The following is a 16,390-nucleotide window of genomic DNA, read 5'->3' on the forward strand; positions in this document are numbered from 1 at the left end:
GGAACGATTACAATTAGTCCCCTCCCCTCTATACTCCCCAGTTGGTGCTCGGTTTCCTTATAACCAAACCATCTTCCTTTCCCTTTACCCCCAGCTACTGCGACGCAAACGAAGCGGCCACATTCTATGGCGTTGTATCTCACGGTGTCGTCAACCCGACGGTCTGCCCAGCCGGTTCCTACTGTCCACCTGGCACGGAATCTGCCACGCAGTTCCCCTGCCCCTACGGAACCTTCAGCAACAGGACCCAGCGGGACAGTGCAGATGACTGCCAGGCCTGTCCTGGAGGCACCTACTGTGATGATCTAGGTAGGTCTTGTAGTCTTGCGGCTGAGCGAATCAGCATCGCTCTTCAAATTGGCAATACTAACGTTTGAAGTACGCTATGAATGGGCTGTTCAATTTGAAGATCGTGATGTTTTAGGGGTTTCTTTAAATAAAAAAATGTCCTAGAGGGGCCTACTGCGATGATCTAGTTAGGTCTTGCGGCTGAGTAAATCAGCATCACTCTTCAAATTGGCAATACTAATGTTTGAAGTACGCTATGAATGGGCTGTTCAATTTGAAGATCATGATGTTTTAGTTTTTTTTTAAATACACAAATGTCCTGGAGGGACCTACTGCGATGATCTAGGTAGGTCTTGTATTCTTGTGGCGGGGTGAATCAGCATTGCTCTTCAAATTGGCAATACTAACGTTTGAAGTACGCTATGAATTGGCTTTACCTCGTCAAGGCAAGGCATACAACCATGTATAAGCATATACGTTTATTCATTGGAACAGCAAAATGTCATTTGTTTCATAAAGATTGCCAATTTATAGTAATAATAAAAATGAATAAATTTGCATTTTAGTTTGTTGTCAATTTGAAGAATGTGATGTTTTAGGGGTTATTTTTAATAGAAAATGTATGCAGTCTGAAGCATGGTTGAACAAAATTATATACACTGTAAACAGTTACTAGATTGCGTATAGTAAAATGTATGTACAGTGTATGTGTACATGTTCCAGAGTATAGTGTAAATGCTATTGCAGCTATTGTAGAAAAAAGTTTTTATTTCTTCATCAGTTTCTGATATTATTTTGCATTCACACAGAGTCATTCATGTAAAACGTTCTCATACTTCTCTCTACGAATACAGGCTTGATCGAATACAAGGACCTGTGTGATGCGGGCTTTGTGTGCGTGTCCGGTGCGAACAACTCCCATCCCATCGACGGAGAGACAGGTTACGAATGCCTGCCAGGCTACTACTGTCCAAAGGGTTCAGACCAGGGGGTTAAGTGTCCACAGGGAACGTTCAGTAATGAGACGGGACTGGAAAACGTTACAGAGTGTGAACTGTGCACCCCTGGTTATTACTGCTTAACTGAAGGTAAGAACACAAAAGTTACCAAATGTGAACTAGCAGATCGAGTAAAACAACATGTGCCTTCCTTCATTTGAACTGCCAGACCCGCGTGCGTTCACAACCCCCGCGCTCATGCAAACAGGGAAACGTCCGTACGGCAGACAACGCCAACTCTGCCATCGCTCAGCACTTGCTGAACAATACTGTTCATCTTGGCTCAAAGTTCTCTGCCGAGCAAGAAACTTTACTCATCTGCGCATGCTCGAAGCATCACAAATTCAGTTGACCGACCTGCTTCTATGCAGACAGAAAGAGTTTGTTCGGACGCTTGTATTATTTAGCGATTATCCCGGTATAACCGGCTGGCAATAAGCCTAATTTACCGTTACCTTAGACAGCCAATAAGACCTTGATATATTCACGCCTTGTTCCTATGAATTTCCGTTTATATTGTTCGATTTCGGCTTTCTGTTTCATTCATTCTTGCGTTTTACTCTGAAGAGTGCAAGTCGAAAAGCTTTAGTATGGCTCTTTTCAACGCTATTCTCCAAATGTGAACAGTGCATATTTTATTACTGCTACAAAGTTTAAGGTAAGAACGCAATGCAGAAACAAGATGGGACGGAAGAATGCTCCCTAGTTTGAGCTTGCACTCTGGATTATCATTGCTAAATGGAAGGAAAGAATAAGATAGGATTAGATGTGCTGATTAACTGCCTATGAAATGTAAAATCACCCAATAAAATAATTTCTACACGTGTGCAGCGTTTAAGATATCAAGTAATCCCAAAAATCTATATGTGATATTATAATTATAGCAAGGGGATTGAAGAGCGTTAGGAGGAAAGATGATTTCATAGCAATACTATGGAGGAGTTAACTCATATTGATTTGAGTGTTTGTTCCGCCCCCTTAGAAGTGTGTCAAGTCATCTACTTGATCCACTCTTGTGTTTTTTGTATTTTTGTATTTAGGAGTAGATTTTAATTTCAATTCAATCTAATTTATTTCTCCACAAATGCCTAATATAGGAAAATACATAAAATAGAATACATACAATACAATAATAGAACATGTACAGCATATTTAAAGTGACTCCATATGGAACAATGTATGTTTTATAGAGAAAAATATCAGCAAATGTAGAAGGGGTAGTCAAAAATCCAAAATGATTTGTTGAGGACTACCCCCAATCGTATTAGCTTGTTGATGATTCATTGCCAGAAAAAATACTTATTGTACTTTATATTATCATTGTTATCGAAAAACTCTGTTTTTAGATGAATGCAGAAGAAAATCAAATCAAATCAATCAAATCAAATCAAATTTCATATTGAATTGAAACAATGTATGATTTACATGTTTCCACCATCTTAAATTTCCCCAGGACTGACTACCCCTAGTGGAGAGTGTCAGGAGAGCCACTACTGCACTCTGGGGGCCATCAATCCCAACCCCTCTGGGGAGAGCTACGGTGACGACTGCCCCGCTGGGTCATACTGCCCCGAGGGTAGCCCCGCACCGGAGAACTGTCCAACGGGGACCTACAATCCTCTGTCTAACCAGGCCAACTTGACCGATTGCTTGGATTGCCCCGGCGGCAAGTACTGTGCGGAACAGGGCATGACAAACTACACAGGTGAGACTCTTTTTTTCTTTTTTTTCCAAAGAAAAATTGTATTCAATCATTCTTGAGCAAGAAAAATACAATAGATTTGAACAAAGTAAAACAAAGATTGTTACATCAGTTGCACATGTCTCCTTTTATCAAGTAATACAATAAATTTACAGGTGAGACTTGGATTTGAGGTGCAGTTGTCATTCTAGAGGTATCGTGGTCTAGTGGAAACGTCACTGGACTGTGGATTACATGGTTCGAGGTTCGAGTCCCGCGGCGGCACTAGTGTCCTTTGGCAGGACATTAATCTACATTTGCCACTCTCCACCCTGGTGGTTCACGGTGGAGGGTAGGATACAAATGTGATGTGGTTAGATTGAAATGTGTGCGGCAAAGTCATGTGCAGATGAGCATTTGAATCCAATAACCAGGGTATTATTAATGCTGATGTAAACGTACACTGTAGCATTAAGTGCCAAACATACTATTACTATACTGTTACTATTATTAATATTTTTGAGACTCTAATGATAAGGTGACTGATGCTGTCGGCCAGAATGCCATGCCGATGAATGGTGACATTTATGGACGCATAAGGTGTTAATAGAACAGAATCATTGTATGAAGGGATGCCTAGAGAATAACAGTTTAATCTGTCAATGTCATATGACCTTTGTATCTGCCAGGTGACTGTGATGCTGGTTTCTACTGTGTGGGAGGGGCTGATAATGCCACACCCATGGGCGGTGATACCGGTGATGTTTGTCCGGCAGGAGCATTCTGTGTCCAAGGAAGCAGCTACTATGAACCCTGCGCAGATGGTAGGTAGAGTTACAGAATTAGGGCACTGTTTCAAGTTGAAATCATGTTTAAATGAGATCATGCCCAGGAAGGGGCTTTGAATAATGCTGAGGGAGAGAGAAGATAGAATAAATTTTGAAGAAAATTGAATCTCAAAGAAAGAGTTATGGTTGATTAATGATCTGAAGATTGCTACATGTACCGGTATGTAGTTAAGTCTAATTTGCAACTGTTTAATTAACTTGTTTGTTACAGGGCCCCGATTACAAGCAGATTTCTGCTTCTTAGGGGTCCTATCCATTAGATTGTTTGTTGTCATTGTCATTTTTTATTATAAAGCTTGAATAAAGATTTGAATTGAATTGATGGTATTCTTTCACTACCAATATTCACTTTTTGAAATCATAAATTTTCCATTTTGTGCCACAATAATGAATTTCCCCATGCTTCTGTCTTAGTTTCATGAATTACATGTTCTCACATGTACTCATAAACTGTATCTCCCTATATAAAAGAAGGGTGTTCTTGTACTACTGTAAAAATAAAGTATTTTGTATTTACATCCAAAGATTTTGGTTTTTAAGTAGTTCTGAAAGAACAATATTCTTGAAAGTTGTTTATATGTGTATTTGTTTACAAACTTCGCGATAGAAAAAAGGTAATATACATACAGTGTATATGTAAATCTTCATATATTGTAGAATAATGTTTTTTTTACCTCATGTGCAATACCCCCTCTCTCTCTCTCTTAGGTGACTACATGAACCACACCCAAGCCGATGCCTGCTACACCTGTCCCGCCCGCTACTACTGCTACTCCAACAAGATCAACCCGCTGCCTTGCCCAATGGGATACTTCTGTCCCCTGGGAACGGCGCTACCCGATGACCTTTGCCCTATGGGTAAGTCAATGCATGGCGATCCAACTTTCTTTGGTAAAGACAAATCAAGTAAACAGTGAATTCAGGCACAACACTAAATAGAATTATAAAATGAGCCACATGGAGTCGACCCTGTTATTGAGAGTCGGATGAATAAACTGCTATACCACAACAACTGCTATACCACAATGAAAGTAAGGTAGCCAAAGTGTAAATCTGTGCTTTGTCAAAATTTCTTCTCTGTACGAAGTTGCAACAACTGGAATTCCTTACCAGACTCAGCAGTCAGTGCAACAAGTGTAACCAGTTCAAATCCATCCTTGAGAAATATTGGTACAGCCGCCCCCTTAAATACAGTCCATACCAGAGAGATAGCAATATCTTTATGCCTCAAGATCGAAATAAGTAAACAACAAAATTGACCCCATCTCCGTGTAGCCAGATATGCATGCAGTTAACATTCTTAATTTACCTCTGTGGTATGATTCTTCTGTGTGGTCAGGTACCTACGGTCCAACAGAGGAGCTAGCGACAGCAGACGAGTGTGCCCAGTGCGACCCTGGATACTATTGCGACACACCGGGTAGGGTCAACGTGACTGGACCCTGTACCTCAGGATATTACTGTGAGACTGGTGTGAACACACCCGCCCCCAACAGCAATAACACTGGAGTTGGAGGTACGTTGATTCAGAGCCTGTTCGCACTAATGTTATAATTTGATTTATAATAATTTCTTTGTTTTTTAGGATGTTAACATGGAGCTGTGTGTATTTAAGAGATTTGTTTTGAAGCTTTCTGACTAAGATATTTGCTTATTACTTCTATCTTTGACTTTAAATTGATTGACAATTTCTCTGAACAAAATTTATCCTTCAAAACTTATTAAGAACAAATTAGAAATAGCCCACATGATAAACACCAATGTAAACAGAAAAAATATGCCGCAAAAATTATAAAGAAACTGACTGAATTTCATAAATGCAAATCAGCCAAAAATTATATCCAGTGAATACACAGGAAAAATGAATGTTGCTTTCTTGTGTTAGAAACCTGAAAAATAAAAACATAAAACATTTTATAATTGGATTAAAAACTGTGCCTCAGCTGATAAAGAAAGAGGGAATTGAATTAAATTTGTTGTAAAGTAATTGAAAATTATGATGGTTGTAAGTGTTGTGCATGAGAATCATTTAAACCTCTATTTTTAGAAATCTTGTGTTGTTCATGTGTGATGTTAATCCCTCCCCCCTAGGACCATGCCCAGAGGGAACGTACTGTCCCGGAGCCACTCCAGAACCCATCTCCTGCGAGGCTGGAACCTACAACTCACTCACCACCAAGGCTGCTTGCCTGGACTGTGAACAAGGCTACTACTGCGTCGCCAACTCAACCACCTACATGGATTCACCATGCCCTAGAGGTAATATTCTAGACGATACGTTCTTCATTTCAGTTTGTAATTTTTCTGTGAGAAATTTAGTGGAAGTTGCATGTACACTGCAAGCAAACATCATCGATTTTTCTCACATTCCGGTGTTTCATCTGTAGTTGCAAAGCAACATAGCAACTATCGGCAAACATTTAAAAAAATATTTAAAAAATTGAAATATCCACCTCTGGATTGAGTTTGGTATTTTTTAAACGCTTGCCGAAATTTCACTGATTTTTGCATCGTGTATCAAAACTTTGGTATGATTCCAATTTGTCTTCACGTGACTTCACGTGACTCACTTGCAGAGTAGCGACTAACCTCGCATGCGCACTACTCATCAAAAAGTCAGTATGAGCCAACACTGATTGATTTTCATGGGTTATCCCAGAGTGGTGTCAATGGCATTCATAAATATTGACGATTTAACCAAAATGGTGTTTGGGATAATAATAATAATAATAATAATAATTGAATTTATATAGCGCCTTTTCCAAAGGATACAAGGCGCTGTCTCCTAGTCTATCAACAATTACTTAAGAGGAGTTGTAGAGGTATGTTTTCAGTTTTTAAAGAAATCTAATGAAGTACTGTTTCTTAAGAAATAGGGGAGTTTGTTCCAGAGACGTGGACTGAAAGGTTTTGAAACCAGCCTGTTTAGGGGATTTGGGAATGACAAAGGTAGGAGCTGATGAAGACCTAAGGGAATATGATGTTCTCTGTTGCTGAAAGAGTGAGGAGATGTATACAGGAAGTGTGGTTGACATAGATGTGTATATGAGCCTTGAGATTAGATCAATACTTGAAGTGTTCACTTCGTCATATGTGAACAATATTTTATTTCAATCATCTGTTTGTCTTTGAACAGGTTATTACTGCCCAACTGGAACGGAATACTCCACACAGTACCCATGCCCTGCAGGGACATATAACAACAGGACCAGAGCCGATGACGTCTTTGACTGTATGCCTTGTACAGGTCAGTTTCTAAACACAAAATTTCGTTCTTAATAGGCCATGTTTGTGATGTAATTGTGATTTTGGGGCTTAGCCTTCAACAAGTGTATTCAAAAAGCACTTTTGAAACATTTGGTAAAAGCGCTTTATAAATACAGTCAAACCTGCTTTAGCTACCACCTGTATAGGAAGGCCACATTTTATTATTTCCCTTGAATATGGTTTCTCATGGAAACCTGTTCTAAAGTAACCTGTAAAGACTGCCCACCTATGAAGACCACAGGGCTGAGATTCCTCGGCGGATTTTCACCGATTTCGATATTTCAAGACGAGAAACATGAATTAAACTTTCAGATTATCATTAATTGTACATCTACCATTGACCTCACTACCTCAGCAGCATTTTTCTCTCATCTTAACAAATTATAGAGTCTCTTTAAGCAAAATGGGGTAACAAATATTTCTCAAATTTATAATTTAAATTCAAGGAAAATATTTTCCTGTTACGTTTAACCCCCGCCGGACCTCCATTTTATCTTCCTCCTTTTTGAAAATTTCTCTGTCTCATCCTTGACTTTTCATGTTTCCCTTGAGCGGTCTCTATATACTTGTTTCACTGTACCATGAACAGGGTATTATGATTGTTTTATTTTTACAAGAAAAACATCGATTTGAAGGGCAATAGCTGATTGATCTTTAATCTCTCACTCTCTCTACACTGTACTATGAACAGTGTATAATGATCGTTTTATTTTTACAAGAGAAATGTCAACTTGAAGGGCAATATCTGATTGATCTTTAATCTTTCTCTCTCTCTTTCTACAGCTGGCAAGTACTGTGAAGGCGATGGGAACGATGTCCCGACTGCTGACTGTGCCCCAGGCTGGTACTGCACCCGGGGTGCCTACAGCAGCAAACCTCAACCGGAGGTGAATGAGACTCTCATCTCAGAGCTCATGGTGGACTGTCCAGTCTACTCGCTCAACAGCACTGGAGACATATGCCCACCAGGTATGGAGAATACTTTGTTATAATAAAGCCCCACTGCACTAGTTTGGTCAGGAGGGATTAGACCTCCCTGCAAGGTCACTGACAGGTGGTTAGCTCATCAAATAAGCTCTCAATTAACATAAGAAAAAGAAGATGATGGGGGACCAATTGTCACCGATTAGGCATTGTTTGCTATATAGAGGGCGCAAGTGCAGTGGGACTTTAAAGCAAGTCGAAGTAAAATGACTTTACAGTTGTAGTCAGGTTACATCATTTCCAATTTTATTTTACCACAGCAGTTAATATTATCAATTTCATCAACTGGTAATAGGATTATGAAGGTCTGAAACAAGCTTTTTAATTGCACTGCCTCCCTCAGTATAATCTTATTCTTTTAATACAACATACTGACAATACTGAATATTGTGGTAATTGTTAAATGTTATGTTAAATATGTGATTATTTTGTTTGTATTTATATATTTATCTACATGTATGCACCTTCAAATGTCCGAAAACAAATGTTATGTATTTTTTTTATGACAATAAAATATCTTGAATCTTGAATCTTGATTGTCCTCATCCTTCCCTTCTCTCTCACTCACAGGTACATACTGCCCTCAAGGTTCAGACCAACCACTGCAATGCCCTCCTGGAGAGTTCTGTGAGGATTACGCCAACGCCATCCCCGACGGTGACTGCGTGGCGGGATATTTCTGCAACGGAAGCGCGGAGGTTCGCAACCCCGTGACCTGCTCACCGGGATACTACTGCCCCGAGGGAACAACCATTGAGGAACCTTGCCCACCAGGAACATTCTCACGTAAGTCTGAAGTTTGACGTTTCTTAACGCCCAAATTGAACGTTTTATGGGCTGTTAGGAGTGTCTCATAAGAAATGCAAGAGTAGTTATCTAAATTGCCAAATTTCTAAGGGAACTATTAAACTTCATTGAAAGTTCAGAGGTAATCTAGAATTTATATGCCTTTCACATCGATATGTGTATGAAAGAACAATAAGGTTGTAGTTGTTACGTAAAACATAAAATTTGTAAAATATTACAAAGAAAGGACAATGAAAACAATCAGTACATGAATCTTGTTGCATTTTTTTAGTTTAATAGTGTAGTTGCTTCACGCCTCAGGTAGACTTAACATGCTTTTCCAAGGAAGCGGACTTTATGAATCTAATTATAGTAGATGTTCACTGTTGTGTATTGGCAATTGAAAACTTTTCTTTTAGGAAAGAATATATTAATACTTACTTCACTAACCGTACATCATGGTGTTTACTAAAGGCTTTTTGATAAATAATATTCTTAATTTATATATTTTCAGCATTTTCGATGAACACCAACATCAGCGACTGCTTGCTGTGTACCGCTGGTATGTACTGCGAGAACTACGGCCTGGACAGCCCTACGGCCGAGTGCGCCGCTGGCTACTACTGCCCCGAGGGCCAGAACACGTCGCAGCCGACGGACCTGGCCTGTAGCCCCGGGCACTTCTGTCAGCAGGGCAGCTGGAACCAGACCGGTTGCCCGTCGGGCTACTACCAGCCCCACTGGAAGCAGAGCGATTGTGATGTCTGCCCCGAGGGGTCCTACTGCAAGGCATTTGGTGAGTAATAGAGAAATTAATGAATATTGTTAAAACGTATTTGTGGCTTACACCCAGTAAATAAGATCGATTTATCGATCTGTAATTGAAAAACAAGTCAGAAAAAATCTTTGAACCAGCGGGATTTTAACCTGCCATTTACTGCTTGCCGGGCAGCAACTCTACCACCAGACCATCACTGGTCCATGGCACAGTCACGATGAACTAGAACAAATATCTAAGCTCTCCTGATTTTTTCTGACTTATTAATATTCATTAGTCTCCCATTAGGACAATAACTTTTATAAAAAATTATTAATATTATTGTTATTATTAATAGCATTAGTAGTAGTAGTATCAGTAGTGGCGCTGGTAGTGGTATTACTATTATTTTTATTATTATTATTAGTAGTAGTATTTCTTTATTGCAACAAAAACTTTAGGTTGGATTTCAAATACAAGCAGTAAGAAAGGATGATCATAATGCTTGTCATGACAATGTCACAATGTGGTGCAAAGCGGCTATGATAAGTTCCCTGAAGTTCCTACTCTAAAGCAAATTGTGAACAGGAAAGTAGGTAGAAAGAATGATCATAATGCCTTGGGTGATATATTTTCTCCTGTGTCTGGGTTTCTGTTTTTATCAAGGATATATTGTAGGTTAAGGGAGAGATTTGCAATTGAGCTGTAGCTCGGGTGTAGACTAAGGATTAGAGTTGGGTGTAGTATTTGATCTTGGATTGAAGGAAGGAATCAAGTTGGTATAGGAAATTGACCATGAAGAGACTGTGTCTGGAACATGTGTCCAAGAACAGAACAAACATCATTCTTTTCTTCTTATTTTTATATTGAACTACAAATTTTATTTGTGCCTACAATGTCATATTGCTTCTCTGACTTGTTAATGCTTCAGGGGACTACGAGACCTTGGATGCCGAAAACATCACCGAATCTGGCAACTTCACCGGCCGTTACCGCAGTTACCGGGGCGTGGACGTTCCCGCAATCTGTCCAGGAGGGTCATACTGCCCCGAGGGAACGGAATTCGGCACCCAGTACCTATGCCTTGAAGGAACATACAGCAACCAGACTGGACTTTACAACGAGACACAGTGCACGCTGTGTGAACCTGGAATGTACTGCCCTGGAGAAGGTATGATCATTGTCACTCTTTCTTTTTGTTGCTTATTCTTTTTTTGTTTAGTATGTGTAAACTTTGTGCAGATTTGGGTTTCATGAGAATGTGAAATATTAAAGCTTACATCTAAAAGTACTCAACAAAGCCCCTAATCCAAGCAGTCAACCTTTCATTCTTGACGTATGAAAATCACAAAAAATATCAAATTTACAAGGGGTATGAATTATTTAGTTGTTAACTGTATGTGTTACCCTATATTTTGTCTGATGATAGTTGAACTTACCAGTTTGGAAGAAATTCCTTGAGTGCTTGAGCACTTGTTCATGGTAGCTCAGCTAAAGTTGGGTAATGATATGATTGCAGGGCCCTCAGGGAGAACAGTATAAATACTGATGAGGCTACCCTGGGTAAACAAGACACATTATTATTAAATTATTATTAGAAACCAAATTTTCTTGCTGCCTGTATGTTACATGTTTATTTCCTTACTCCAGGAAACATCACCCCATTCGACTACTGCGCCCCAGGCCACTACTGCACCCAGGGAGCGTCCAGTGCCACGCCCATCGACGGAGTCACAGGTGACGAGTGTCCAGCGGGTCGGTACTGCGAGACCGGTAGCATCACAGGAGTGGGCTGCCCCAAGGGTACATTTAGTAACCAGACTGGTCTGATGGGTGCTGACCAATGCTGGAATTGCACCGCTGGTCACTTCTGTGGCCGTACTGGATTGACCGCTGTCTCCGGACCATGCTGGGCAGGTAAGGCTTTGCTAAGATATCTTTCTATCCAAATTCTCATGTTGACCAAAAGAATACTGAATACTCTTATCCCCATAGGCTTAATACCAGGATCATCCAGTTTTGGAAAGCAATATATTAAACCAGAAACCTTAATGGTATGAAAATAATGGCTGTTTACGTGGCAAAACAAAATGTGTAAAACAGATTCATTTTGTAATATTCTCATTTCATGAAGCTTACACACCCCTGCTCCCTACAAATGAAATTAAATATAGAACAACAATATTTACTGATCAAAACCTACCAAGCTGAAGACTGAGCTGTGAGAAGAGCTATGAGAAGCGATATAAGGCATGATAAATAGTTAGTAACGAAGGACAACGGCTTTATGCAAATCTGAATGAAATATATTGACAGCATATAGAGGAAAACTTGGTTCTTCCATGTATTGTAAGATTTCCAATGTATGACAATCTTTTAATTCATGAATGATATTCTACACGGGTGCAGTTGTGAGTTGGTCAAAGGAGGTGCACACCATCTTATTCCTTGTTTGTTTGATCTCATGTTTGATCTTATTTTTATTTTTATAATTATATATGCATAAAATATTTTATAATTTGCGTGTTTATTATAAGTTTTGATTGGTAAGTTTTAGTCAGACAATGGTGCGCTTAGAAACAAATGTATTAAGCGCCTAATAAATTGTTGTGTAATATTATTATTATTGTGCTTTTTTCTCTAGGCTACTATTGCTTGGGCTCATCTGAGGAAGCCGCCCCAGTGGGCAAGGCCTATGGAGACGTCTGCACACCGGGCCACTACTGCCCCAATGGGACGGACGTCCCGGAGCCCTGCCCTCCAGGAACTTTCCTTGACATTGCAGAAGCGGAGGAATTAGATGACTGTGTGCTCTGTAGTGCAGGTACATGTATGAGGATGTTAGTGCTCTAATGAATTATATATACTGCGATGACAACAACTCTTGGCAGAGGGTTAGAGTTAGGGTCAGGGTTGTTATTAGGTTTTGGTTTAAGGTAATGTGTTCATGTAGTGTTTAGTCTAGAGTTGAAGTTAACAATCTGGTTTGCGTAGAATGTCGTAGCTAGGGCATGCCAATGATTATTAGGACAATGATGATGATGATGGTGGTGAAAATGTTGTACCTGAATTTGGTGTCACCTGTGCCAGAGAGGGGAAAAGCAAACTTAATCACTATACCTCAAGTATCCCTCCTCCTGGCATAACTGATGTGTAGGTCCACGGCTACATCAGGGTTCACCTACAGACTCTTCTGCATTGTGCAATAGGGTATTGGTGTACATGTACTGGCAGATGGTTCCTCTCCTTCAGTGTTGATTACGATTATTGATTTTATTCACAATGGCTGTACAAGTACTTGTACCCTAAGGGACTTCTAACCTATTCTTATCTTCCTATGCCAAATTCAGGATCTTACTGCGAGACCCCCGGCAAGACCAATGTGACGGCTGAATGTTCGGAAGGCTTCTACTGCTCAGGGGGCTCCAATCAGAGTAACCCACAGGATGGAATCACAGGTAACAATCTATTCTGATTGGTCAGTTTGAAAATCTCTCCATTCTTATTGGTCAGTTTGAAAATCTCTCCTTTCGTATTGGTCTGTTTGAAAATCTCTCCATTCTCATTGGTTCAAGTTTCAAGTCTAAAGTACAAGGTGCTTTCAAGTTTCAATCTCTGAGAGATAGTGAACTGTACATGTATATACATGTACCTGTTACACTTGCATAGAGTTATGTATTGGTACTTTTAACAGTGTGTAGAAGATGAAAATTCAATAAAATGACAAAACACTTGTCTTTAAATGCTGTACGGAATGTTAGTATAAATAGCTTTGCTATTATGAATATTGTCAACCATGATAAGGGTGTATTCACACAAATGTGTGCTTATCTAAACTTTGTGGAGTAGTTCTATCACATGGTTATCTTGAGTGTATGTATGCTAAGCAAAATATGTTGCCTCTTGGTGCTTTGCCTTGCAGCATTGTGGCACTTTGTTTTGATATTGTTTCATGCCTGAGATTTTCATTTTGAACTCCTCTTAAAGACACATAGGAGTGGGCTCTCATGGGTATTTACCCGATAACAGGTGTTGTCAATCACCAGGATTAGCCTTCAGTATTATGACCAACAGGCTTTATGTACATGTAATGCTTTGCCTTCCCCCATACGTATGGTAAATTCATTATCTGACATTTCTACCACCTGAAAACACTCTCTGAGAGACTAGAGGGTATTCTTGATTGGCCTACAGGTTCACTGTGTGCAAACTTCTACACCCATTAATGGTATTTCCACTAAGTCTGGTGTTGTTGAATTATGACCTTCTGCACATGGAAACTGACAATCCTCTCCCTTAAACAGGTGACATCTGCCCAGCCGGTTACTTCTGCGAGCTTGGCTCCGTAGCCCCCGTCCCATGCCCCAACGGAACCTATGTCAACCACACCGGAGCAGCTGCATGCTACGTCTGTCCCGCTGGCCGACAGTGTATCCACGGCGACACCGCTGACCTTTGCCCCCAGGGCTACTACTGTCCCGAGGGCACGGGCCACGACGCCATCGCCTGCCCTGCTGGCTACTTTGGCAACAGCAGCGGGTTGGCCCAGGAATCAGAGTGCACGCCTTGCACAGGTAGCTTATTCTGATGCTCTTGCAAGCAATTCACAAATGATACTTCTTACAGTGTACCGCATGGCATCAATATGATTGTGCTGTAGGGCTATCTCATAATGCTCTTATTCTTTTTTTCCCTATTTCTTTATTTCTTTCTGTATTTTGTTCATTGTGTCTTGATAATCATGTTTTGTTAGGTTTATACCATCTTTGTTTATTGTGATTGTGGTAGTTTGAACACAGATGTTAATATTAGTATACTGCACTACAGGCAATAAGGGGGGGGGGAGATTATTAGAGTAATTATGATATTAATTACTGGAATTATTTTCAAGTTTTTAGGAAAGCTAAAAAGTGATTGGTACCTGGATGGTTTTTGAAGAGATTAAAGCCTGATTCAGTTTTAAACCATTTATACTGAATTCACTTTCAGTAAAGGAAATGTTTACAAGTTGATGCATATAAATGGTACAAACATAAGATGGAGAATTATGATAACAATAGGAATATTTGTAGAGGATGAAGCCTGAATCTAAATCATAAATGCTTGTGATTTGTTTCAAGAAAATCCCTCACATCTTTTTTCGACCCAGGTGGATATTACTGCAGCACACCTGGTCTCGGTCGTGAAGACAGCCAATGCACGCAAGGCTTCTATTGCGAATACGGTGTCGACGTGGCCACGCCTTCTGGTAGCCATACCGGAGTGGGCGGAGTCTGTCCTGAAGGAAGCTACTGCCCGACGGGTTCGGTTCTTCCTTTGGAGTGTGACGCTGGCACCTACACCAGTAGCCCACGTGAGAAATAACCCACTTTCTGTCACTTTAGCTTTCTCTCTTCTCAGATCATTTGAATTATTTATTCCCTAAACCGAAACTGTCAGTAAATTGTCAGTAAGTGTCAGTAAGTGTTTTAGCTTTGTGATAGTGGTAATTGTAGAATTAATCTTATTTTTTTTTTATGCATCCATCTGAAATTTTCCAATTGTTTTCAACCATGTATGTTGTTTCCAAAAAATGAAAACGGACAAAGTACCTCCTCATATTCTGCTCTCCTAAATGGTTTCTCCTTTCTTTTCCTTCATTTTTTCATCTCATTATACTCTTTATTAAAGTGGATTAAATAAATCAGATATTTGTACATACACTGTTAGTGAAATATGCGGGCACTTTTTCTCCAATTCATGTCAGAAAGTCCATACCGCATTTAGATTTATCATCGGATTCATTGTGTTCCTATCATACAGAGCAATCCTCATGTGATGCATGCACAGCCGGCTACTACTGTCCATCCAACACCAGTGACCCTACCATGTATTTTTTTTTTATGCATCCATCTGAAATTTTCCAATTGTTTTCAACCATGTATGTTGTTTCCAAAAAATGAAAACGGACAAAGTACCTCCTCATATTCTGCTCTCCTAAATGGTTTCTCCTTTCTTTTCCTTCATTTTTTCATCTCATTATACTCTTTATTAAAGTGGATTAAATAAATCAGATATTTGTACATACACTGTTAGTGAAATATGCGGGCACTTTTTCTCCAATTCATGTCAGAAAGTCCATACCGCATTTAGATTTATCATCGGATTCATTGTGTTCCTATCATACAGAGCAATCCTCATGTGATGCATGCACAGCCGGCTACTACTGTCCATCCAACACCAGTGACCCTACCATGTACCCCTGCCCCGAGGGCTACTATTGCCCCCTCAGCACCGGCTACGCCATCCAGTACCCCTGCTCCGAAGGGACATACAACGGTCTCGCTATACAGCAGGATAGCACTTCCTGCGACCTTTGCCCTCCGGGGATGTACTGCCAGGGCGAGGGGTTGCCAGCACCGACGGGTAACTGCTCGGCCGGCTGGTTCTGCACTGGGGGATCGGCTAGTTCTATGCCTCTACCGACAGGTTGGTGCTCCAGCTCAAAATAGATTGAATTTCTGATTCCAGTCTAACTTGTTCTAGTTATATTGAGTATATTCCAGCTTTATTGGAGTTGAAGATACTTATCCAGCTTACATCAACCCAGTTGTATTCAGTCCAACCATGTTCAGTTCAAGGCAACAAATGATTGGAAGAGTGTTTTTTATAACCTGTTGAAAATCCCCAAAATAGTTTCATTGCCCTAGTTAAACTATGTTTATTCTATCATTAATAATGAACAAAGATCCGTTAAAAAATATATATTGTTATATATGGTATTGTTATATGATTTGTATCG

At 40.0% G+C, this 16,390-nt stretch overlaps 2 protein-coding genes across 2 annotated transcripts in view; both read left to right on the plus strand.

Annotated features, from left to right (window-relative positions):
- LOC764665 overlaps positions 1 to 15,793 on the plus strand; it is a 102,061-nt gene extending 86,268 nt beyond the window's left edge. Inside the window, exons 82-100 of the mRNA XM_030978512.1 lie at positions 95 to 309; positions 1,143 to 1,376; positions 2,740 to 2,991; positions 3,657 to 3,791; positions 4,524 to 4,673; positions 5,155 to 5,331; positions 5,907 to 6,074; positions 6,952 to 7,062; positions 7,866 to 8,051; positions 8,637 to 8,852; positions 9,367 to 9,648; positions 10,541 to 10,780; positions 11,260 to 11,526; positions 12,254 to 12,433; positions 12,960 to 13,067; positions 13,914 to 14,183; positions 14,759 to 14,962; positions 15,412 to 15,478; positions 15,778 to 15,793. Of these exons, the coding sequence (XP_030834372.1) occupies positions 95 to 309; positions 1,143 to 1,376; positions 2,740 to 2,991; positions 3,657 to 3,791; positions 4,524 to 4,673; positions 5,155 to 5,331; positions 5,907 to 6,074; positions 6,952 to 7,062; positions 7,866 to 8,051; positions 8,637 to 8,852; positions 9,367 to 9,648; positions 10,541 to 10,780; positions 11,260 to 11,526; positions 12,254 to 12,433; positions 12,960 to 13,067; positions 13,914 to 14,183; positions 14,759 to 14,962; positions 15,412 to 15,478; positions 15,778 to 15,793 (3,478 nt within the window). The remainder of the gene's footprint in view (positions 1 to 94; positions 310 to 1,142; positions 1,377 to 2,739; positions 2,992 to 3,656; positions 3,792 to 4,523; positions 4,674 to 5,154; positions 5,332 to 5,906; positions 6,075 to 6,951; positions 7,063 to 7,865; positions 8,052 to 8,636; positions 8,853 to 9,366; positions 9,649 to 10,540; positions 10,781 to 11,259; positions 11,527 to 12,253; positions 12,434 to 12,959; positions 13,068 to 13,913; positions 14,184 to 14,758; positions 14,963 to 15,411; positions 15,479 to 15,777) is intronic.
- Positions 15,761 to 16,390, plus strand: part of LOC578280 — a 47,070-nt gene continuing 46,440 nt past the window's right edge. Inside the window, exon 1 of the mRNA XM_030977685.1 lies at positions 15,761 to 16,077. Coding sequence (XP_030833545.1) covers positions 15,843 to 16,077 — 235 coding nt within the window. The 5' untranslated portion in view covers positions 15,761 to 15,842. The remainder of the gene's footprint in view (positions 16,078 to 16,390) is intronic.

This window comes from Strongylocentrotus purpuratus, unplaced genomic scaffold, assembly GCF_000002235.5.
Source record: "Strongylocentrotus purpuratus isolate Spur 01 unplaced genomic scaffold, Spur_5.0 spur5_scaffold_1, whole genome shotgun sequence".
NCBI lineage: Eukaryota > Metazoa > Echinodermata > Echinoidea > Camarodonta > Strongylocentrotidae > Strongylocentrotus > Strongylocentrotus purpuratus.